Source organism: Pantherophis guttatus, chromosome 4 (assembly GCF_059756535.1).
Source record: "Pantherophis guttatus breed Tessera chromosome 4, ASM5975653v1, whole genome shotgun sequence".
Lineage (NCBI taxonomy): Eukaryota > Metazoa > Chordata > Lepidosauria > Squamata > Colubridae > Pantherophis > Pantherophis guttatus.
In genome coordinates, this window is record NC_142066.1 from 26,287,501 (window position 1) to 26,310,735 (window position 23,235).

At 43.2% G+C, this 23,235-nt stretch overlaps 2 protein-coding genes across 9 annotated transcripts in view; one reads left to right on the forward strand and one right to left on the reverse strand.

Annotated features, from left to right (window-relative positions):
* THOC6 (THO complex subunit 6) overlaps window positions 1–8,968 on the forward strand; it is a 12,132-nt gene extending 3,164 nt beyond the window's left edge. For 4 of the 8 annotated variants that reach the window (XM_034419729.3, XM_087893861.1, XM_087893860.1 and 1 more), the window contains exons 3-13: window positions 18–82; window positions 1,001–1,104; window positions 1,205–1,242; window positions 1,340–1,388; window positions 1,475–1,546; window positions 3,389–3,491; window positions 4,739–4,788; window positions 5,270–5,332; window positions 6,016–6,126; window positions 6,941–7,069; window positions 8,513–8,968. In XM_034419729.3, the coding sequence (XP_034275620.1) occupies window positions 18–82; window positions 1,001–1,104; window positions 1,205–1,242; window positions 1,340–1,388; window positions 1,475–1,546; window positions 3,389–3,491; window positions 4,739–4,788; window positions 5,270–5,332; window positions 6,016–6,126; window positions 6,941–7,069; window positions 8,513–8,596 (868 nt within the window). In that variant the 3' untranslated portion in view covers window positions 8,597–8,968. Of the gene's footprint in view, window positions 1–17; window positions 83–1,000; window positions 1,111–1,204; window positions 1,243–1,339; window positions 1,389–1,474; window positions 1,547–3,388; window positions 3,492–4,738; window positions 4,789–5,269; window positions 5,333–6,015; window positions 6,127–6,940; window positions 7,070–8,512 lie in introns of all 8 variants that reach the window. The other 4 variants (XM_034419725.3, XM_034419726.3, XM_087893858.1 and 1 more) reach the window with 1 other exon arrangement.
* A 651-nt stretch (window positions 8,969–9,619) lies between these two features.
* Window positions 9,620–18,306, reverse strand: LOC117666783 (uncharacterized). The gene is made up of 7 exons (XM_034419724.3): window positions 17,575–18,306; window positions 17,349–17,430; window positions 15,296–15,319; window positions 15,042–15,104; window positions 12,319–12,583; window positions 11,390–11,540; window positions 9,620–10,307 (listed from the first exon to the last, which is right to left on the reverse strand). Exons 1-7 carry the CDS (start codon window positions 18,124–18,126, stop codon window positions 9,894–9,896), a joined length of 1,551 nt encoding a protein of 516 aa, XP_034275615.2. The 5' UTR covers window positions 18,127–18,306; the 3' UTR covers window positions 9,620–9,893.
* Window positions 18,307–23,235: the final 4,929 nt, after the last annotated feature.

Consider the following 23,235-nt stretch of genomic DNA (forward strand, 5'->3'; position numbering starts at 1 on the left):
CTTTTTTTCTTGGATAGCCTGTCGGCAGCATTAAGTTCAGAAGCCAAGGAGGAGAGCAAGAAGCCGGTGGCGTCCTTTGCAGGTTGGTGACGGTGGGTTGGGCTAGCAGAGAAAATCTAGAGGTGCCTTAGCAAAGTTTCTGAACATTGGCAATTTTAAGATGTACGGACTTCAACCTAAACATCAGCCTATAGTTGTTCTGTCCCCGTCCCACACACGCATCCCCACAGACAGCCCGGAGTTAATAAGCCACACGACAAAATCTTTGAAGATAAAGCTGGCAGCAACCCAGTGGCTAGCTGCCAATTCAGACTTTATTCACACAAAACAAAGATTAGACTGCAAGCATTCCGATAAAGCAGGCAAAGTTTCAGCAATACAAGGATTAGTTCAAATGCAGTCCGACAAGGCAGGCAGAAGTCCAGTAACGCAGAGATCATGGATTATTTCTAGTTTTTGCTCGTCACAAACTGAACCGGCCACCACACCCACATTTATATCCTGTGGGGTGTGGTCCAGTGACTCAGCTAATCTCTGGCATGCCTTCCCTTCTGCGCACGCTTCTCCCTGCGCCGTTGTCGAGGATCCAGCCAGCACTTATCTCCTTCGTCGCTGTCCACCTGTGGCTGCGGGGATGTGCTTGGCTCTGAGCCTATCTCTTGGCCTTCGATGTCCTCCGGAGGCATTGCCAGAGAGGAGGGTCCTGGAGAGGGAGGCCTTGCCAACTCCTCTCCCTCACTCTCAGAGTCTGCATCTGTCGATAGCCCAGGCTCAGGCAAGGAGCCACAACAATAGTAAACTGGGTTATTCTTCCATGCCCAAATTAGGGCTGTGTGTAGTCAGCAGACAGCATGGTTGGGCTGTCTGTCTCTAACCCAGGAGGAATTCTTCATTTGGCATCAATGTGGTTGAGTTTCTTTGGTTCAGCAGTGGATTCCCCAGAAGGCATGACCCATCTTGAGGCCACATCCCTCATGAAAGATCTCTCTTCTTTCCATAGCCCACAGTGGAGCTATCTATGCTATGGTGTCCACCGATCGGCAACTGTTAAGTGCTGGCAATGGAGAAGTCAAGGCCTGGAACTGGAGCGAGATTGTGAAGAAAGTACGAGTGGGTTACTTCCCTCCCCCTTCCCTCCTAGCCTGGCTGTACATTTTCTGACTTCTGCTGTTTTTAAGATGCCTTTCCTCGCCTTTCATTTTAGAGTTGCAAAGAAGCTTGGAGTAGGAGGCCACCTTATGGGTAAAGCCTAGTTTCGCTGTTTCCTTTTTTTCCTATTATTTTTTTCCTGCCCATGGACATGTTGAGATTGAAGGTTTGCCTTTCGTTTCCTTTTTAGAAGTAGACTTGAAGTGCCAGAAATCAACAGCCTGCAGTTGAACCTGAAGGTATGGCCATTGGACTGTCTTGGGATGGACCAATACAGCTCAAGAGGTTTCATCATGCCACTTTCTTTCTCCCCAACTTTCTCTAGGATAATACTCTACTGATGGCTGGAGGTGACTGTGTCATTCACATGATGGACCTGGAAACTGGAGCCTTTACTGTGAGTCCTCCAGGTGTGGGGGAAATAAGCCAAGATGTCCTATGTTTTATGGACCTTTCAGCCTTCCTGGTTTTCTCAAAAAGCCTTTTCTCATTTGGCATTCTCAAATTCTCCTTAAGATCTGGATAAATGTTGATAATTTAACTAGCAGAACATGTCAGGAACAAAAGATCAGGTCCACACATGAAGCTCCAATTAAGCTGATGTATTGCCATACAGAGGAATCTTTTCAATTCACCTGCTTGGAGTTAGATAAAAGTCAATGGAATTTAAGGGAAGTTGGACTTAGTTCACTTGTGACTACATAGGGATTCTAGACTGATCCCTCTTTTGCCTCCGCCCTCAGATCCTGCCATTCCTTCTACAAATCAGTACTTTTGATTCAGATTTAGGGAGGGAGGGAGATGATAGATATAGATGATATGCTTTTCAGCATATGCCCTTCACTTTCAGTACTGTTGCTCAGAATCCAGAAATTGAATTCAATAGATCTGGAAGTGTCTATGGAGATTCTCAGTCATCCAGGACATGGTTGTCCCAAAGGTGCTTTTTCAAGAGGCAACTGGACTTTCTTGGGAATAGATCTTGAAGTATCTTCAGCTTTCTTCTGGTGAAACATGGTTATGGCTTTTATGAAAAGTAATCAGTTCTCTCATCAACACATACCATGTTTCCCCAAAAATAAGACCCGGTCTTTTTTTTTTTTTAAACCTCCAAAAGAGGCACTAGGTCTTATTTTGGGGGTATGTCTTCCATTCGCAGTGGCAGTATCAACAGCCCCGTCCTGCAGGAGCCTGTGTGGCTGCTGCCGGCCCACTTCTGTGGTTGCTTGCTGCTGCTCGCGCACGTTGCCCCCTGGCCTCCCTTTTGCCATCAGAGACCTTCAGGAAAGGCCTCTGCAGCTGAAAAATGAGTTCTGATGGCACCTCTGAGATGAAGTGGAGGCCAGGGGCGACACACGTATCAATCTGGAGCTCGTTACTTGGCTGCAGAAGCCTTTCCTGAAGGCCTCTGACAGTGAAATGGAGGCCGGGGACAATACGCACAAGTGGCAGCAAGCAGCCACAGAAAAAGTAGGCCGGCAAGGCAGGTGTCAGGATGTGGGAGGCCTGGCTGCAACTATCCTAAGGTAAGTAGGTGCGGGGCACGTGGGCATCTCCATTCCCCCATCTCCATCCTAGCTTGATTTTTACTTGTGCACCTCGCCCCATCTCATGCAAGCAGTTGCAACTGAGTGGGCGGGGTCTTAATTAGGGCTTATTTTGGGGGTAGGACTTATATTGTGCGCATGTGTAAAAAATCAAGTTAGGGCTGTCTGTACTATCCTGGTCTGAAACCTGCCTTGAGCAGGTCTAGATAATCCTTCCATGGTTTTCTGATGATGTAGACCACTTCTCAACAATCTTGTCCAGGAAGGAAAGGCTGGAGACTGCACAAAAATTGTCCAAAATCATTGGGTCTAGCAATGATTTCTTGAAGAGAAGGGGTATCGCCTCCTCTCTTATTCACCACAGCATGGATCTAATGAAAAGATAGCTCAACTGCCTTAAAGATCCTGCTCATTCTTTTGCTTAATGACTTTCCACAGGAGAACCACACCTCTCAGAATTCACTGGGAGAGATGTTTGGGGGGGGGGTAGATTTTGGAAATAGTACAGATCAGAGACCTCCTATCTTTTGTTAGGAGTAAATGGCAACTCTGACCGTGAGGCCCTCTGGTGCCCTCAGTCTCCTTCACTGTTAACCAAAGCTAGAATGCTGATTTTTTATGGACCATTATTGGAACACCTATATAGGTAAACTTGAAGTCACTTTGTCTGTCCCTTCCTCTACTTCTCTCAGCGTGAATTTCAGGGCCACACTGATTATATCCATTGTTTGGCCCTTCGGGAGCAGCTCCGAGAATGCCTGTCAGGAAGTGAAGATGGGACCGTACGTCTTTGGGGTAAGTGTCTCCTGTGTCAAACTCTGACTCTCTCGTCCTTTCATGCGTGCTCCTGTGTCTTTGTAAAAGATCTAACAGTCTTTAGACCAGGGGTGGGCAACTCCTCCATGCTGGCTCAGGAATTCTGGGAGTTGAAGTCTATAGGTCATAAAGTTGCCATAGTTGCCCGATCCTGCTTTAGACAAATACAGTATACTCTGGGTATTTGAACTCCAATTCCCAGAATTCTCAGCAGAGGCCATGCCAGCTAGGGAATTCTAGGTTTACCTCCACAAATCTGACAAGCTGTCCTACAGGAACATAATATATATGCCTTACATTAAATTCATCAATAGTCCACTTACCTCTAGATGCACGGTGACTCAGTGGCTTAAAAAATGCCAGAGAAGGTCTGTGCTCTGGAGGTTCGAGTCCTACCATTGCGTGACAGAGTGAGCTCCTGTCACTTGCCCTAGCTCCTGCCAACCTAGTGGCTCAAAAAGCATGCAAATAGCTAAATAAGTACAACTTTGCTGGAAAGATAAGAATCTGTGTTTTGCCGCCTGCTCTGCACTGCTGGCTACAGGATTGCGGAAACATTTTTGGACAGCGCTGGCTCAATGGCCTAGAAATGGAGATGAGTATTATTCCCCTAAAGTTATCTACGACTAGTGGAGTAAAACTTTCAGGGACTCCTTTTATGACCTAACCTCATATTGCATGATTAGCAGCAAACCTCTGGGATTTCTGACTGAACATGTCAGGGATTGATTTGAGACTTTGGCTTATAAATGTTGTGCTTTATCACTAAGCTGCATTCCTTTCCTTCACGTCTAAAGCAAACCTGTATCTGGGTTCTGTCAGGGCCTTTAAAACACAGAATTTTTATCTATGTTGGCCCTACTGTTTTGGAACAGGCTCGGGATGCACAGCTACCAAAGGTTGCTTTGGCTGGAATGCAGAACAATAATGCTTCCTAGGGGGACTGTAAATACAGATGATTTTGAACTACAACTCCCAGGAATCCCTCACTGTAATTGTATTGGCTTGGTCCTGCTGTGAGCTTCAGCAGAATTTGAAGAGCTGTACATTTCTAATTTATTTGGTGGTGTTTCTGTTTCTGCCCCTAATTTGTTGCCTTCCAGCTGCAAAGGGAACGAATGCTGGGCAGCTCAACACATCTGAAGGATGCTGTTGTGATTTTCAATCAGAAAGAAAATGCTGTTTTAAGCACTGGTTTTTTTCCCCCCTTTTAATCTGGTTTTCAGATTTACGTACAGGAGGTCAAGTCCAATCAATTGAAGTCCACAAATATGAGGTATTTTCATCTTAACCTGAATTTTGAATTGTAAACCTTCCAGAGTTATTGATTGAGATGGATGGCTATAAAGAAATTGAATGGAGGGATGGATGGAGGGATGGATAGATAGATAGATATAGATAGATAGATAGATAGATAGATAGATTTTCTTTCTCCAAAACTCAGAATGCATAATAAAATTAGAATAGAATAGAATATTGGCAAGTGTGATTGGACACACAAGGAATTTGTCTTCGGTGTATATGCTCCCAGTGTACATAAGGATAATAATATTTATAATATAATAATAATATTACTGTACTTATCCTTTTTTCCAGATTTGCCCATAGATATTTTTTTAAATTAGGAATTTAAATCTCATTGATTTCAGTGAGTTTCTTGTGGGGGAACTAATCCAGAGGTCAGTTTTTAATACTGTGAGTCTAAATACTCCTTAACTCAGCAGTTTTCCTCTAAAAACTCTCCTTAATTCTTTTAGGAATGCAGCCGTCCTCAGAATGGGAAGTGGATCAGTTGTTTGGCGACAGACTCTGACTGGATGGTGAGTCCATCAGCTTCTCAGTGACTTGCATCTCCAAGAGATGCACCAGCCAAGGGCGCCCCAATTGTTTGCCTCATTAATGGGGTTTTCATGATTCTTGGGCTAGCTCTCTTCATATCATTAGCTCATCTGCATACTATTCAAAAGAACAATAAAAAAGCTCAAAAGGAAACAAAAAGACTAGAAAGACCTCCTTGCCAGCAATCAACATCCAGATAAGCAGAGATTAATACCAAAATTATTTCTAGACTAACAATCAAGCAGTAAACAATGCCCCAATCAAGGAACTACCAAACAAACAATAAAGAACAGCCTAAGCAAGGAACCACTAAGAACATTCCCACCAACGTTGATAGGGCAAGCCAAGCCACTGATATATTTTATTTATTAATTATATTTCTGTGTAGCCCATCTCCTCTACAAGGTGATTCTTATATAAACAAAGAGCAAACCCCACCCCTATCTAGCACTGATGATGTTACCTAACTGAGTAATGAAATGTCTGCAAGAAAACAACCAAGCTCAGAGAGCACCAAGGACCCATAGCTCGTCCTTTTGGAGCCCCTGATCTCCAGTTTATTCTGAAGTGGGTGATCAGTTTGTGGATTGAGAGTTCAAGCTTGCAGAGAGCACCAGGTTGGAGAAAGAATATTGTGAAATACATATATTTTTAAATATCACAGGTGTGTGGCGGGGGCCCAGCACTCACCCTTTGGCACCTACGTTCAGTGACACCCACCACTGTATTCCCCTTGCCTCAGTGCCAGCAGCAAGCCATGTTCTACCAAGATCTGGTAAGTCTTACATCCCTGAATTTCAGAACCTACCCTGCTGCCCCACGATATATTTTGACATCCTCGCTTTGCTTTGCTGCTTTTGCCTCTTTATTTAACATTATTAGCCTCATCCTTCTCTGACTCTACTCTTTATTTGTGGGTGTCTAAAAGAGACCCACTGATCTGCTAAAGCTCAGTACGAAGATTTCCAAATTGGTTTAGAAATTCAACAAAAGCCAACACTTTAAAAAAAAACTTAGTGAGAATGTATGGCTGGAGATGATCCATGTAAAAGGCGTGATTTAAAAGACACCTAAAATATTTTATACTCACATATCATAGAGAGGGGATCATTTTGCAAGACTGGTGCACGAGGAGGTTTGTAAGATACCTGTACCGAATAAAGTTAGATTTCCTTCTTTTTGTATTCCTTTTCCTTTTTTCTTTTGTCCACTTTTTAACTTTTTCCACCCTCTGATCCCCTCCCCCCTTTTAAACAATCTTCTTTTTTTGTTAATTGTATTTTATCTTTCTTTGAAATTCATCAAAGTGGGGTTTTTTTTAAAAAAGTAAACAGTGCAGAGAACAGGAGATTCTCCAAAGATTGTTTATCCAAGAGGAGAAGAACTGAAGCAGTTTCTTAGATGAGAAGCAAAACGTTTTCAAAGAAAAAACAGGAAGTCCATTTGCCTCTTGAAAAAGCACCTTTGGGACAAAGAGGAAATACTGTTTCTGTTTTGGGCGACTTAAGATGACTGCTGTTTAACCGTACTGATTTATTTTTAAGTACTTCCGTCTCAATAAGGAACCCTCCCTTCCTCATCTTTTACAGATTCTCTCTGCTGGCCACAGTCCAACCATTAATCATTTACAGATCAGTGGGGAAGTGAAGGCCCAAATTCCTTGCCTTCCTCGTTGTGTCCACTCCATTTCCATCAACGAACGCTCTGCAGAGCATAAGGTATATAGTTGACCAGTTACTCTGTGCTAAGATGGAGAGACAATAAATTTAATAATAAGGAACCTTCAGAATTGCAAGGAGGATTGGGACGGGGAGGAGGGGGAGGGAGTTGTGGGGGTGGGTGGGTATAGATATTGTGGTCTCTTCATTGGATGAATGGGAGGAGCTCAAATCGGATAGGCGTAGCCTAATATAAGAAAGGGATCATAAGATAAGATAACCTTTATGAGCCGTGGTGGCACAGTGATTAGAATGCAGTACTGCAGACTATTTCTGCTGATTCCTGGCTGACTGCATTTCGGCAGTTCGATTCTCACTGGCTCAAGGTTGACTCAGCCTTCCATCCTTTCCGAGGTGGGTAAATGAGGAGCCATATTGTTGGGGGGGAAATATGCTGACTCTGTAAACCGCTTAGAGAGGACTGTAAAAGCACTGTGGAAGAGGTATATAAGTCTACGTGCTATTGCTATTGTCATTTTTTTCTGTGGGCACACTGGCACACATTAAAAATGAAATTCTGTTGCCAGCTCTCAGAAGTATACACATACATAACATGGATATAGATATGCTATCTACATGCATATATATATATCTGCACACACACATACATACTGTACATACATATACATACATACATATATATTAATCACTGTCCATCTTGAATACATAGCGGAAAGAGGAAGCTTGATTGTTCACAAGTTTGATGCTACATGGAACAAAACTGTGGCTCAGATGGATGTTCTGCTTCAGATACTCTGAAGCCCCTTCCCAGAAGATAGCAAGGAAAACAGGTCGTGCAGAGGATATGTAGCGTCCCAGACAATCCTGCAGACCCTGCTCAAGCATCGCTTATGTCCTACATCCTGAATAGAAGGGAGTGAAACTGCCAATAATCTTTTCTGCTGTCCTCACCACTCTGCATCGCCTTCCTGTCTGAAGCAGTAATACTTCCAAACCAGACTGTAATGCAATATGACAGGAGCTATGGGGAATTAGAAAAGGCGGCAGGGGTTTCCGTTTTGGGAAGGAGGCAGATATTTGGGTCTTTTTGAATTTTGAAGAAACTCAGATCTTGGGAACAACATGGAGGTTGTTTGGAATCCTTCATCATAGCATTTGTATCCAACTTCTTGTCTCATAAAGGAGGCTTCAAGTCAGCTAATAAATACAGTGATATAAAACCAAAGCCAGCAATTTTGATGAAATGAAAATTTTAGCTGTCTCTTAAACTGCCAGTCCATTGAGAAGATTGCACAGTATAGTTGGCTAGAAAATGTTCTGAGGTCTAACCACTGCCGGGACCCGTCTGAAAATGGTGCTCGTGCCAATCAACTGCATTTTGAAACAAGCAGCGTGCAAAGCATGAAGCTGGAGTTGTGGGTAGCTAGTCTGGTTCAGCACATCATGTAAGCTCATCCCAAAATCTTTTTCTTCTCCCTTCAGGTGTTGACAGCAGCTGGAAGCAGCCACTTCATTGATGTCTTCACCAACTTTGGATACCGAGCGTTTTCTCTAAGTTTTACCTAAGATGTACATAGTGTCCTTTTGTAAATAATCTTGGTTTTGTGTAATTTCAAATCGGTTGTGATCTAGAAGACATCTCCATTCTGGGGGCATCTCTGATTGCTGAGGAGCGTGCAAAGTTTGCCTGCAAAGAAGGTTGCTCCCCAACAAGGTTGTGACAGAAACTCCAAAAACAGGCACCTCAAAGCAGGATTACTTAATATGGAAGTGAATGAAAGGAACTGAAACTTGCCTGAAAGCAGATGTCCTAATTCTACTATTGATCTGCGTGTTTCATCCCAGGACTGGACTGTCAAATCTATTCATGAAGACATGGAAACCATCATCCCCTCTCCCTTTTTTTTCTACACTTAAAAATCAATGTATTTTCACCTATACTTCCCTTTTTATTTTTACAAGTATTTCAACAATTTTGATTTTTGGTCTATTGGGTATTTTGAGGGTGGGGATAGCAATGGGAACTTTTGTAAGTTTAACTACTTAAATTTATACACCCTCCTTCCTCCTATTTTCCCCCACAACAATTTTGTGAGGTGGATTGGACTGAGAGAGAGTGACTGACTCAAAGTCACCCAGCTGGTCTTTATGCCTAAGGCGGAACTAGAACTCACAGACTCCTGGTGATTGGTCCAAAGTCACCCACCCGGCTTTTATGCCTAAGGTAGGATTAGAAATCTAACCTGATGCCTTAACCATTAAACCAGTCTCTCATTATTAGGTGTGGGGAAATTCCACAACTCTTACTTTTTAAAATTGGCCATTTTGCCATTACACATTTGGCTACCAGTTGGATACTGTGAGGAGGGCAAATGCGACCTTACTCTGATCTTTCTATCTTACCATTCTGGCTAGCATCCAGAACCAGCAGTGAATGATGGGAACAGACCTGCCAAACTATTAAAAAAATGTTCAGGATATAACCTCTCAGGTTTGCAGCCTTTGAACCTCCTGCAAAAATTTGCTGTGACAGTTTCAGCCTTTCTTCGGTGATCATGAAGGTTGGAATTACTTTATGATAGGAAACAATTTCTTGAGCTGAAGGAAAAGTTATTTATTATTTCAAATTATTAGAGCTGACCAACTCCAGTGGACACTGGGCAGCATATAATTCCCTCCTTCCAAAAAAAAAAAAAAAAATCATAAAAAGAGATTAAAAGTTAAAATCACATAGACAGCCTGGACTAAAATGATCTAAAAACAACACAAACTAAATCAAATATTCCCTCCAAACCCCCAAAATAATTAATCACGGGCTAGATTTTATGGCAGTATAAAGCCATTTTAGAAAACTCAGCAGGGTTTATTCTTCAGTAATTTCCACTTCCTCATACATATGTTCATCTTCCATTCTCTTCAGCTCTTTCAGTTCTTCCCGATGTCTTTCTTTAAACTCCTGGAGAGCTGCACTTTTCTCTTCATAGTCTTGGTTGACCAAGTAGCGTAGGCGTTTGTGGCTCGGGACGAGATAGGCTGTGGCATCTGCCAGCATGGCTGAAACCTCGTGGGCCAGGGTCTCCAAGGACAAGGGCCAGTAGATGTCGTTGCTGGCTTTGTAATGTTTGTTGAAGAGATTGAGAGGCTTCAGGAAGTAATGAGGGAGGCGCTTCTCGGCCAGGGTGTGTTTCAGCAGCCCCAGGAGGGTCTTCAGAGAGGACAGCAGAGTCTCCCAGGCCTCTTTGCGGGGATAGATCTCACAGCTCCACAGCAAAAGGGTCTGCAGGAGAGGAAAAGCAACAGAGCCATTCTTAGATCTTACATTGACTTTGGAGGTTCAGGCCTCATGACGTCCTTGGGTTGGCTCAATCATCACGCTCCTAGGTTTACCTCAAGAAGAGGCAAGAAGGGAGGAATTTGGGCGTTGGCTATATTGCAGAGGGGTGAGAGGGAGCTGAGATTTTATGAAAGTAGAAGTTAGCTATTGATGCTATTGGGACTAAATCACACAAATGTCTCTATAATGGGTGTCAAGACCGATCTGGCCAACTGGGTGATTACATCTGGTCCACGGGGCAGCCTTGGAAACAGCAAAGGACTGGCCTGCAGTGCCTCTGCCAGCAAAAATGTAGGGTTGCAGGAGGCCATTGCAGCCGAAAACAGGCAGGGAGCCTGTTTTTGCTGGCAAGAGCGCTCAGGTCACCACATGCACCCCTGATACGAGTGATGTCAAGCTGACAACCCACCCACCATCCACCCTCTTGAGGTCAAACAACCCTGATGTGGTCCTCAATGAAATTGAGTTTGACACCCTTGCTCTAACATACACACCACGGCAGCAGAGAGGGAAAGGAGATTGCAAAAGGGGGTGGTTTTACTGCTACACGATTTTAGATGCCCTCATGAGGGTTGCAAGTGAGTTTGTATGTACATTTATAAAAGCGCCAGTAGTACTTGACCCAACCTTCATTTAGCAACTAATGTTATAACCCTACTGAAAAAAGTAGTGACATGACTAGTCCTCACACTTAAAACCATCAGAGCATCTCTACAGTCCCACGATCAAAATTGGGGCACTGGACAACCAGCATGTATGTATGATGGTTGCAGCATCATGGTGTCACATTCACCATTTGTGACCTTCCCAGATCCACTTAACAACTGCAGTGATTCTTTTAAAAACTGTGGGAGAAAAGGTAATAAAATCAGATACAACAGCCGTCTTGTTCAGCAATGGAAATTCTGGTCCCAATTGTGGTCACTGGTCAAGGACTTCCTGCATATGTGGAATTTCAAGTATCTTCATGAGGATGAGGTGGAGGCTTAACCTGGCCTAGTGCACACTTAGTTCAGAAGATTCACCTTAAGATGGTAGGAACTCAGGATTTTGCCATACTCCGGGGTCCATCTAGTCTGGTTAACAAACTTGAGTAGTTGTAAAGCTGCCCGTCTCTGCCCTCCATCAGCGTCGACTTCTTTAAGGATCATCTCCTCAGCACAACTGAAAGATAGCCTGGTTCCAGGGGGAAATGGTGGTTAGGAATATGGCAACCATTCTGCAAATAGGAGCTTTAGAACCATGTATTCAGCTCAGGTATCCTCCCTGTATATCTTAAATTTGCAGCTGGCCGCCTTTCTTAACCTGGGCAGAAAAAGTGAAAATGATGGACTCTAGACCTATGCATAATCTGGGAAAAGATGCAGCTGCTTTAAAGAGTTCCATAGAAGTGCTAGATGGGTACCTCTGTGCATTAGGAAGCATCTTTCGTTTAGAATTAGAACTTAGAATTGCTCAAAGTAGATTGGTCACCTGGCTATGATGGGAATTGTGAGCAACAAGTCCAGTGTTTCTCAACCTTGGCCACTTGAAGATGGGTGGAGTCAAGACATGCTGGTTGGGGAATTCTGGGAGTTGAAGTCCACCCATCTTCAAGTGGCCAAGGTTGAGAAACACTGAAGTATAAGCAAGAGAAGCACACAGCTTCTCAAAAGAGGTTTTCCAGTGAATCAATGAGTTTGTTGTTTTTTCATTAAGGGAGATAACATCAGCCTAGGCCTCCTTAGATGAAGGTTCAAGAATCCCATTAAAAGCAGAGTTTGGCAAATGCTTAAAATGTTTTTTTGTTTTAAGACCCAGATAAGCAGTCTCACACTCTAGTGGAAAATCCTGGCCCTGTTCCAATCAGGTGTTTTATTTTGCCTCCCAATCTTGCATCCCACAGGGATTAAAGCCATGTCCTCAGCCTTGGCCATCCCGTCCCTTCCACCAAATGAGTAGGGGTTTTTCTTACCTCCAGAATCCTCCCTTTGGGACAAGCTCTAGCCCCACTTCCTTAAGGGCTTGGACCTTCCAGAGGAAGCTCTGCTTTTCATTGGTGAGGTCACCGTCCCACCAGTCAGAAAGGTGGGTGAGATCTTCCCTCATCCATTCGTTGGAGAACTCTATTGCCTTTCGAACAGCCGGCACCAGCTTCACCAAGATAGTTTCGTTCCCTTCCTTGAAAACCAACCGAATGGCTGGACCTCTTAAATCCAAGGACTCTAATTGGATGTTCCCTAGAAATGTGTCGGAGGAAAGCAGATCCAGGGTATTATGTCCCGAAGCGAAGCACAGTCCTGAGTTGTAACTATAGATAGTCCTTGACTTACGGCCAAAATTGGAATCAGAATGTGCATTTCTAAGTGAGGCAGTTAAGTGAGACTTGCCCAATTCTACAATCTTTTTTTTTTGCCAAGGCAATTAAGTGGTCATTAAATGAATCTGGCTTTCCTCATTGATTTTGCTTGTTGGAAGCCAGCTGGGAAGATTGCAAATGGAGATCACATGACCCCAGGATACTGCAATCCTCATAAATTCATGCCAGTTGTCAAATCACCTGAATTTTGATCATGCCAGGGGATGGTGCAATGGTCGTAAATGTGAAAACTGGTCATAAATCACCTTGTTCAGTGCCATTGTCATTTCAGATGGTCACTAAACAAATTTTGTAAGTCAAGGACTATTTGTACTGTATTGCATATTGGGGAAAATAAAACTAGTAAAAACAATAGCAGATCTAAAGGCTTAACTGAATAGGAAGTACAAACACGTGGCTCTCATATTTTGCAGTAAGACAGGTGAATTTTAGGGGGTCTTTGCCCAAGGACCCCTACTAGTAAGGTAGGTTCCATCTGGGATTTGAATCCTGGTCTGCCACATGAAAGGGAGTTCTTTAACTAGTATGCTATCCAGTTTTTCATAAATTATAATATACAAATGTTATGCAAATATCATACCATTATACAAGCTGTATTTGTATATAATTATGACATACGTATTATATATGCATGTTCAGTCATATGAATGAAAAAAAGATTTCATTCATATGAAAGAATGTACATATGTATATAATTTCCTTCATTCCTTCCTTCATTCCTTGGTTATCAATTTATAGCCAAGATTCCTCAGAATACTGCAGATACCCAGAAAACAAAAAACAAATGAATCATCAAATATTTTTCAGACTATAAGATGCACCGGTGTATAAGACACACCAAGATTTCAAAGAGGTAAGCAAGAAAAAAAAAGTTTTTGCCCTCCCTGGCCCCCAGGAGCACTCTGCAGCCCTCCCAAACCCCTGTTTTTACGAAAAAGGGCCCATTTTTCACAAAAATGGGGGCATTTTCGCCCTCCCAGCCCAGAGGAGCACTCTGTAGGCCTCCCAAACCCTCTGCGCACCCCGTTTTTGTGAAAAACTGGATGTGCGGGGCGGGGTTTTTGCAAGGCCAAAAATGACTGTATTCGGTGTATAAGAAGCACCAACACTTCCACCCTCTTTTGGGGGGGGGGAAGTGCGTCTTATATTCCTAAAAGTATGGTAAATCAAGACAGAGTTTGGACTTCAGGCACAATTATCCTACTTTGGACAAATTATGCAAAAACCCAGCTCTCTGCAGAAAGCTTTGAGGCAAGGAAGAAGAAAAAAGAAGAAAAGGATAATCACCATCAAGACGGATGGATTCAGTTAACATAGCAATGGAATCACCTTTGGAAGACTTGAAGGACCAAGTTAGAGACAGATCATCACTTAATGGCCTATAATCAAATATAAGGGCATCCTTAAGATAGATTCTTTGGGGATAGTGAGCTGGAATAGTGTCCTTCCTAGTGCAAAATCTTTGTTCTGATTCACTGCCTTTACAATCCTGACAGATTTTATTTCTGGTATATATTTATGCGTAAGTACATATTTCACATTTCATTGTTGTGGATCTACTATTTAAATGTACTTCTATTTCTAAAGTAGGTCAAATGCAAATAGCAAAACCATGTAATTCAAGGCCTCTCGTTTGAATTAAAAATGAAATAATGTTAAGATTGTTAAATAAAGACACCAACAATGGGAATGGAATGGAAGCCATTTGAAATTCAAAGACAAAAAAGGGCCAAAAAGCATTAGTTCCATTCAAAGAATCTGCCTCTAATCATAATCTGATTCATTCCTGAAAAATCTATGGAGGTTCTGAGTCTTCCGAGTCATGTTTGTGCCAAAGGTGCTTTTTCAATAGGCAATGGGACTTTTTTTTGTTTTTCCTTGAAAATGTTTCACTTCTCATCCAAAAAGCTTCTTCAGTTCTGATGGAATGGTGGAGAATGGAAGGATTTATATTCCTTGCAGTCATCTGGTTGCTAACATCACTCTGAGAGTCAATGAGGCCACTTGGTGGGCACAGATAAACCTCCAAGTAGCTAAAGTACTCTCAGAGAGAATGCTAATAAGCAGATGACTGCAAGGAATATAAATCTTTCCATTCCCCACCTCAGAAAGCTCATTTGCCTCTTGAAAAAGCACCTTTGGGATATTCCCGAGAAGCTAATTTCTTGCTATGCGGGGTTTCTAAGAATTTTTAAATTTGTTCATCTATGGTCAGTTAATTTTTATAGATGGGCAATTCAAAGGATAACAAAGCTGTATCTGCTCATGATGAATGTTTCCTTTTTGAAAAAAATGGACACTGCAAAAGACCAACTCACCTCTTATGCTATTAGGTATTCTGGGGACTCGGGAAGGGAACAGCCGATGTTGGAAAACAGGATCTAAAGGTTGAAGAGGAATCCAGTTTAAATTTAAGAAATACAATCTAGTTTTATGGTTTTATAATCTGTAATCACTGCTTTCATTTATTAAAACCCAATAAACCAGTGACAGGACCTCTGGAGCCCAATCCAATCCCTCAACATGTTCTCCCAAGAGAAAAATATTTACATTTTATGCTTTCTGGACTTACCATTTTGTCGAGGATGGGTGTATTCTGAGGAGATGGGAAAGAGAAATAGGAAAAAGTCAAAGAGAATCTGTTGTAATTCTAAGAACAATCCCATTTAAGAATCAGGGAACAGACTAACATTCATCCCAGCAGACACAACTTTCTATGGTATCTTGATATACAGATAGTCCTCGACTTACAACCATCCATTTAACAATGGTTTGAAGTTGCAACGACACTGAAAAAAAAGTGACTTGCAACCAGCCTTCAGACTTATAACGATTGCAGCATCCCCATGGTCACATGATAAAATTTGGGCACTTGGCATCAGCATGTATTTATGGCAGTTGGAGTGTCCCAGGGTCACATGATTGCCATTTGTGACCTTCCCAGCAGCTTCCAACAGACAAAGTCAATCAGGGCTGCCGGATGCACTTAATGACATGATTCACTTAACAACTTCATTAATTTGCTTAATAACTATGGCAAAAAAGGCCGTAAAATTGGACACGTCTCACTTAACATCCATGTTGATTTGCAATAGAAATTCTCGTCCCAATTGTGATTGTAAGTTAAGGACTAACTGTAGCGAGAAGCCTATAAATTTCTACCTCAGGGTTGTTGGGAAATGAGCAGTGCAGAAGAACAATGGCAGCTATTATTTTGAGAGTAAAGTTGGCGGGTTTGGAAAAGACGTGACTATTCATACACTAAAAAATCTCTAAAAGCTTTTGCCTGGCTAGGAGTCCCTAAATTTTACTCACAAACAACATTTTTGAAACATCTGGCCTGCATGCTTTCCTCTATTTGGATCAGCCTTTAATGAAAATATAAACAGAGTAGATCAGGTCACATCTGGCTTTGCTTTTCTACAATTAAAAGGCAAATAGGATGCTTGGCACATTGCACAATGCTAGTTTCCGCCATCATATTTATTCACAAAAATGTATCTGGAGGACAGCTCTTTGAATACTGATGGCTGATAGTGTGGTGTTAGTTTTCAAGTTTGCTTATCTTAAAAAGAAAGATAAAGGGCAGTCTTTTCCCAGTTATATTTACCCAACCCACCAGAGCCGAGAAATGGTAGATTTAATGGGTCCTCTCTCTTAAGGAGGTCCATCTGGAGGGACCAAGAAGAAGGGCCTTCTGTGTGGTAGCTCCATCCCTATGGAACATCATCGCTGCTGAAGTAAGATTGGCCCCCACCTTGAGACTCTTTTTAAGGCCCCAAAGACAGTTTTGCCAGTGAGCCTGGGGACCTTCAAGGTGATGTAGAGCCCCATCAAGAGTTGCTTTCTTGTTGTCACCAGGGGGCATAAGGGGAGGGAGAGGTTATTGGGGTTTGTATTGGGGTTTAATTTTCTGTAAACCACCCAGACGGGGGTGAAATCCAGCAGGTTCTGGAGAACTGGTAGCAGAAATTTTGAGCAGTTTAGAGAACTGGCAAATACCATCTCTGGCTGGCCCCAGAATGGAGTGGGAATGGAGATTTTGCAATATCCTTCTCCCAAGAGAGCGGAGGGAATGGAGATTTTGCAGTATCCTTCCCCTGCCACGCCCACTAAGATACACCACGCCCAAGCCACGCCCACAGAACTGGTAGTAAAAAAAATTGGATTTCACCACTGCACCCAGGATTACTGTGAATTGGGCGACCATATAAATTTTAATAAATAAATAGTAAATGTGCCGGGTAAAGGCTCTATGGCAATGTTCCCTGCGCACCTGCCGTTCGCACAAATGGAGGGCATGCGCACACGCTCACCTCCTGCTTGCACAAATGGAGATGCACATGCGTGTGTGCTCGCCGCTTGAGTGGCCCAGTTCCAAACAGCTCATGGCCCAGGATCTGGGGATCCTTGCTCTACAGACCTTCCTTATCAGGTTCCTTCTGCTAACTGAATCCTTCGTAAACAGCCCCAACCCACCAAGAAAATTAATTTTGTGAATCTGCAAAGTCCACTCCATTTTTTTTTTAAAGCATTCACCACATGCTCTCTCTTATTTTAACCATGTCTGGTCAACACAGTTGTTCATTCTTGCACTGGATGCTAATTTTTCTGAAATGGCGCACCTGGATTCAAGGCAATCCCTACGTATTGATGAAAGTCCTTCAGGATTTGCTCTGGATCCAGATTATGGTGGCTGAGACTCTCCTAGCAAAAAAGAAAGAGAAAGAAAAAGAAAGTTTCCTGCCCTCCACCCCACCCCAGAAAAAGACCTTTCCCCCAGCAAACAAGTTCCAGATTTCAGCAGCAGGGGGCGCCACCTTCCCTCCCGGCCATGCTATCAATACCTACTTGGCACATTTCTAATTTATAAGACGCAGGGTCATCAAAATCATCCTCTTCCTCATCTTCCCCCAACTTTGGTTTTGGCTTATCACAATAGATCTTCACATCTGCCTCCGCCAGGTCCTCAATATCCACCAACATTTTGGTGCCCTGGCAAAAAACCGGCAGCCCTTTGTCGGGAAGTTTACGCATTCCTTGGTTGCGAAAAACGTAGGTGGGGAGCTGGTGGGTGGGACGGCTGCAGGAATTATTGGGGACGATTCTGCTGCGGAGCGCCAACTTGGAGTTATACCGTATTGGGATGAGAAAGTCAAAGTCGTTGGAAACGTTCTCCACTTGAAGGTGCAGCCCTTCGTTGTAGCTGCCCACGGGAATGGGGTCAGACGGGTACAAGCCAGTGCTGGACTCGTAAACCCACTTCACAATCCTCTCCACCGTGCTTTTCACGACAAAGAAATTCTTCCCTACGAGCCATTCCTTGTCTCCTGAAAGGAAAACTGTTCCAGCGTGGAATTCTTGCAGGATTCTCTCTTGCTCACTTAGGTCGGCGTTGCTCATTTTGAACCTTCCTCCTCAATTGTTCTCTAAACCCCTCGTCCCTCTGAGCTTCCTTTCGCTTTTCCTTTTCATTTCTGAGCTGCTTTCCTGTTGGTTGACAGGCTCTTTGTGACTTTTGTACTTGGCAGAAGGAAGAGGGAGAAAAAGTGGTTCTCTCCACTACCACCCCCTCAGCAAACGATAAGCAAAAGCATTAACCCTCAAGTTGCTGCTCCTTAAAGTTGGGAGGTTTAAAAACAAAAACAAAACTAAGACCTTAAGCAATGATTCAATATTTTTTTTCCTAATCTTGCTCCTTCAAGCGAGAGAGAGGGAATTTTTAAGCTGTTTTTAGCTTCCTTGTTATTGTGAGGGCATTTTTCAGGAGAACTCTGAGCAGTTATAATACAAGCTGACTGAGAGCGTAATAGAGGCAGGAATTAAGTTCCAGCATGTGAAAGGATCAGAGCTGAGAAATAGCAATAATCAGCACAGGTAGTCCTTGATTTACAGCCGTTGTGAGGCCTGGCTATCATGGCCATGAATTGTGACAGTCATAAATCGGGTCACCTATGTGATTGACTTAATTTTTGCAACCTTATTTGCAGTAGTTGTTAAGGAAATGGTTTGCTATGAGCTGTTTTGCCAAAAACAGGAAATAAAGGTTTCAGCAAAACCATCAAAAACATGGACACATGCAGGAGTGAAATCCAGCAGGTTCTGACCAGTTCTGGAGAACCGGTAGCAGAAATTTTGAGTAGTTCGGAGAACCGGCAAATACCACCTCTGGCTGGCCCTAGAGTGGGGTAGGAATGGAGTTTTTGCAATATCCTTCCCCCAGGAGTGGGGAGGGAATCAGTGGTGGGTTTCAAAATTTTTTACTACCGGTTCTGTGAGTGTGGCTTGGTGGGCATGGCAGGGGAAGGATACTGTAAAATCTTCATTTCCTCCCGATCAGCTGGGACTCGGGAGGCAGAGAATAGATGGAGATGGAGCAAGTCAGAGGTGGTATTTACCAGTTCTCCAAACTACTCAAAATTTCTGCTACTGGTTTTCCAGAACTGGTCAGAACCTGCTGAAACCCACCTATGGAGGGAATGGGGATTTTGGAGTATCCTTCCCCAGCCACGCCCACCGAGACACACCTACAGAACCGATAGTAAAAAAAATTGGATTTCACCACTGGTCACATGACTGCAGGACAGTGCAAGCAGCCATAAATGAAGGCCAGTTGCCAAATGCCCAACAAAGAATGCCACAAAGAAGAGGGAGTCAAGCTATTCTCCAAAGAACCTGAAGGCAGGACATGAAGCAATGGGTGGAAACTAATCAAGGGGAGAAGCAACTTAGAATTAAGGAGAAATATCCTGTTAGAATGGTTAATCAGTGGAAGAGCTTGCCTCAAGAAGTTATGATTATTCCAACACTGGAAGTTTTTAAGAAGAGATTGGACAACCATTTGTCTGAAATGGTATAAGATTTCCTGCCTAAGCAGGGGTTTGGATTAGAAGACCGCCTTCTACCGCATAGCTCCCAGCAACCAGGAAGATCCCACAGAGTTGGTCTCCTCCAGGTCCCGTCAGCTAAACAATGCCGGCTGCCAGGTCCGCGAGGGAGGGCCTTCTCTGTGGCTGCCCCAGCTCTCTGGAACCAGTTACCTCCTGAGATCTGGACTACCCCCACCCTATTGGCCTTCCGGAAAGTGGTGAAGACCTGGCTTTTCTGGCAGGCCTGGGGCCGTTGATCTCGCTGTTGGAATCTTGCGAGATCCGGCCATGAATGGTGTGCATAGGCTTTTAATGTTTTTAAAATGTTTTTATAATGTTTTTAAATAATTTTTCTATGTTCATTGTTCGCATTATTTTTGCTATAAGCCGCCCAGAGTCCCTTGGGAGTTGGGCGGCATAGAAATGCGATAAATTAAATTAAATTAAATTAAAGACCTCCAAGGTCTCTTCCAACTCTGTTATTCTATTCTATTCTATTCTATTCTATTCTATTCTATTCTATTCTATTCTATTCTATTCTATTCTATTCTATTCTATTCCATTCCATTCCATTCCACTCCACTCCACTCCACTCCACTCCACTCCACTCCCATTCAGTCACATGATCTCAATGGTTATAAGTTGAGAATATCTGTAGTTTAGCGTTGAACTGTGGGGTCCTTGGTCTCTTTGAGCATGGTTGTTTCCTTGCAAATGTTTCATTACCCAATTAGGTAACATCATCAATGCTAATAAGTGTATAAATAGGGAGCAAACCTCACACTCACTAGCACTGATGTAGCTACTTGTGTAATGAAAGATTTGCAAGAAAGCAACCAAGCACAGAGAATACCAAGGATTCCATAGTAGCAAAATCATCCATATATCAGACAGCAGCCCAGCTCTTTGTGTTTGCTCTTAGCAGAGTGTTTCAAACAGGATTTCTATTAAAAATCTAAAGTTCCAGAGTTTATAGTGCCCCTTCTGCTATCCAGAGAGACTACAAGTAGTCCTCACTCCTTATGACCACAATTGAGCTCTAAATTTGTTGCTAAATGAGACATTTGCGAAGTGAGTTTTGTCCCATTTTATGACTTTTCTTGCCACAGTTGTTAAGTGAATCACTGCAGTTGTTAAGTTAGTAACACGGTTGTTAAGCGAATCTGGCTTCCCCATTGACTTTGCTGGTCAGAAGGTTGCAAAATGGAATTATGTGGCCCCACGCACTGCAATCGTCAAAAGTCAGTTGCCAAGTGTCATGAATTTTGATTGTGTGAACATGGGGATACTGCAAGAGTTGTGATAAAAAAAGATGTTGAGACTCTAGAAAGGGTGCAGAGAAGAGCAACCAAGATGATTAGGGGACTGGAGGCTAAAACATACGATGAATGGTTGCAGGAACTGGGCATGGCTAGTCTAGTGAAGAGAAGGACCAGGGGAGACAGGATAACAGTCTTCCAATATTTGAGGGGCTGTAACAGAGAGGAAGGGATCAAGGTATTTTCCAAAGCATCTGAAGGCCAGACAAGGAATAATGGATGGAAACTGATCAAGGAGAGATTCAACTTGGAAATAAGGAGAAATTTTCTGACAGTGAGAACATTCAACCAATGAAACAGCTTATCTTCAGAAATTGTGGCAGGTCCATCACTGGAAGCTTTCAAGAAGAGACTGGACTGCTATTTGTCAGAAATGGTGTAGGGTCTCTTACTTAGGCGGGGGGTTGGACTAGATGACCTACAAGGTCCCTTCCAACTCTGTTATTCTCTTATTCTGAGTGTGAAAAACACTCACATAAGTCACTTTTTTCAGTGCTGTTGTAACATCAAGCATCACTAAATGAAGTAATGTAAGACAAGAACTATCTGTATTCCTCTAAGCCAGTGTTTCTCAATTCGGAACTTTAAGATTTGTGGATTTCAACTCCCAGAATTCCCCAGCCATGGGCGTGGAGCTGCCAGATTCGGCCTGCAAAATTACAGGCAATCCTTAGAAGACAGTCAAGTGGGTGATAAGTTATTTTATCTATCCAAATTCAGTGGGCTCCCAATCGGCCAATACAACCCCCCTTGGCCTTTAATCAACTCACTCACAAGCACACAAGCGGTAATAGCAGGGGTGAAATCCAGCAGGTTCTGACAGGTTCTGGAGAACCAGTAGAGGAAATTTTGAGTAGTTTGGAGAACCGGCAAATGCCACCTCTGGCTGGCCCCAGAGTGCAGTGGGAATGGAGATTTTGCAATATCCTTCCCCCAGGAGTGGGGAGGGAATGGGGATTTTGCAGTATCCTTCCCCCAGGAATAGGGAGGGAATGGGGATTTTGCAGTATCCTTCCCCCAGGAGTAGGGAGGGAATGGGGATTTTGCAGTATCCTTTCCCTGCCACACCCACCAAGCCACACCACGCCCACCTAGCCACGCCCACAGAACCAGTAGTAAAAAAAATTGAATTTCACCACTAGGTAATACTCACAATTCCTTCCCACACACTTCCCCAGACCTACCACTGCTCCTACTACTAATAGTAGATCACTCCTCTCTCTCAGCCCTAGGCTGCTTCCATTTGCTCTATGTCCAGAGTAACAGAAACCACCTTCCCTCTGGAGCAATTCCAACAGAGGAACTACTGCACAAACACACCCAGTTGCTTTTCTGCTGGTGGCTGGGCAGCTGAGCTGGTTGGAGAGAGGCCTTTTCAGGCTGCACAAAGTGATACAGAAACTTCCAACTTTGCTGCCCTCTAGTGATTACCAAAAAGAGCCCGTTTGGTGTACAGTACAGGTAATCCTTGATTTACAACCATTCATTTAGTGAACTTTCAAAGTTACAATAGCATTGATAAAAGAGACATGATCATTTTTCACACTTACAACCGTTACAACAGTGTTTCTCAACCTTGGAAGCTTGAAGATGGGTGGACTTCAACTCCCAGAATCCCCCAGCCAGCAGCGCTGGCTGGGGGATTCTGGGAGTTGAAGTCCACCCATCTTCAAGCTTCCAAGGTTGAGAAACACTGTGTTAGGGCATCTCCATGGTCACATGATGTTAGGGCATCTCCATGGTCACAAGAGCCTTGATAGCACGGGTTTAGTGCACCCTGTAATTAACACAGCTGCCTGCAATTTCTGCTGGTTCGAATCTCTCCAAGGCTCAAGGTTGACTCAGCCTTCCATCCTTTCTAAGGTAGGTGAAATGAGGACCCAGTTTGTGGGGGCAATAAGCTGACTTTGTATAAAACATACAAAAGAATGAAGGCTATTGCTTAACGCATTGTAAGCCGCCCTGAGTCTCCGGAGAAGGGCGGCATATAAATCAAATTAAAAAAAAAAAAAAAACATGATCAAAATTTGGCTGCTGGCTCATATTTATGATGGTTGCAAGTGTCCTGGGGTCAAGTGATCACTTTTTATGACCTTCTGACAAGCAAAGTCAAGTGAGAAAGCCAGATTCATTTGAGAACGACATGTGACTACCTTAACAACTGCAATGATTCACTTAAGAACTGTGGCAAGAAAGGCGTAAAATGGGGCAAAACTCCATTTGACAAACGTAACAACTGTCTTGCTTAGCAACAGAAATTTTGGCCTCAATTTTGGTTGTAACTTGAGGACTATCAGTATGTAGTAGGTAAAGGCACTAGGCTA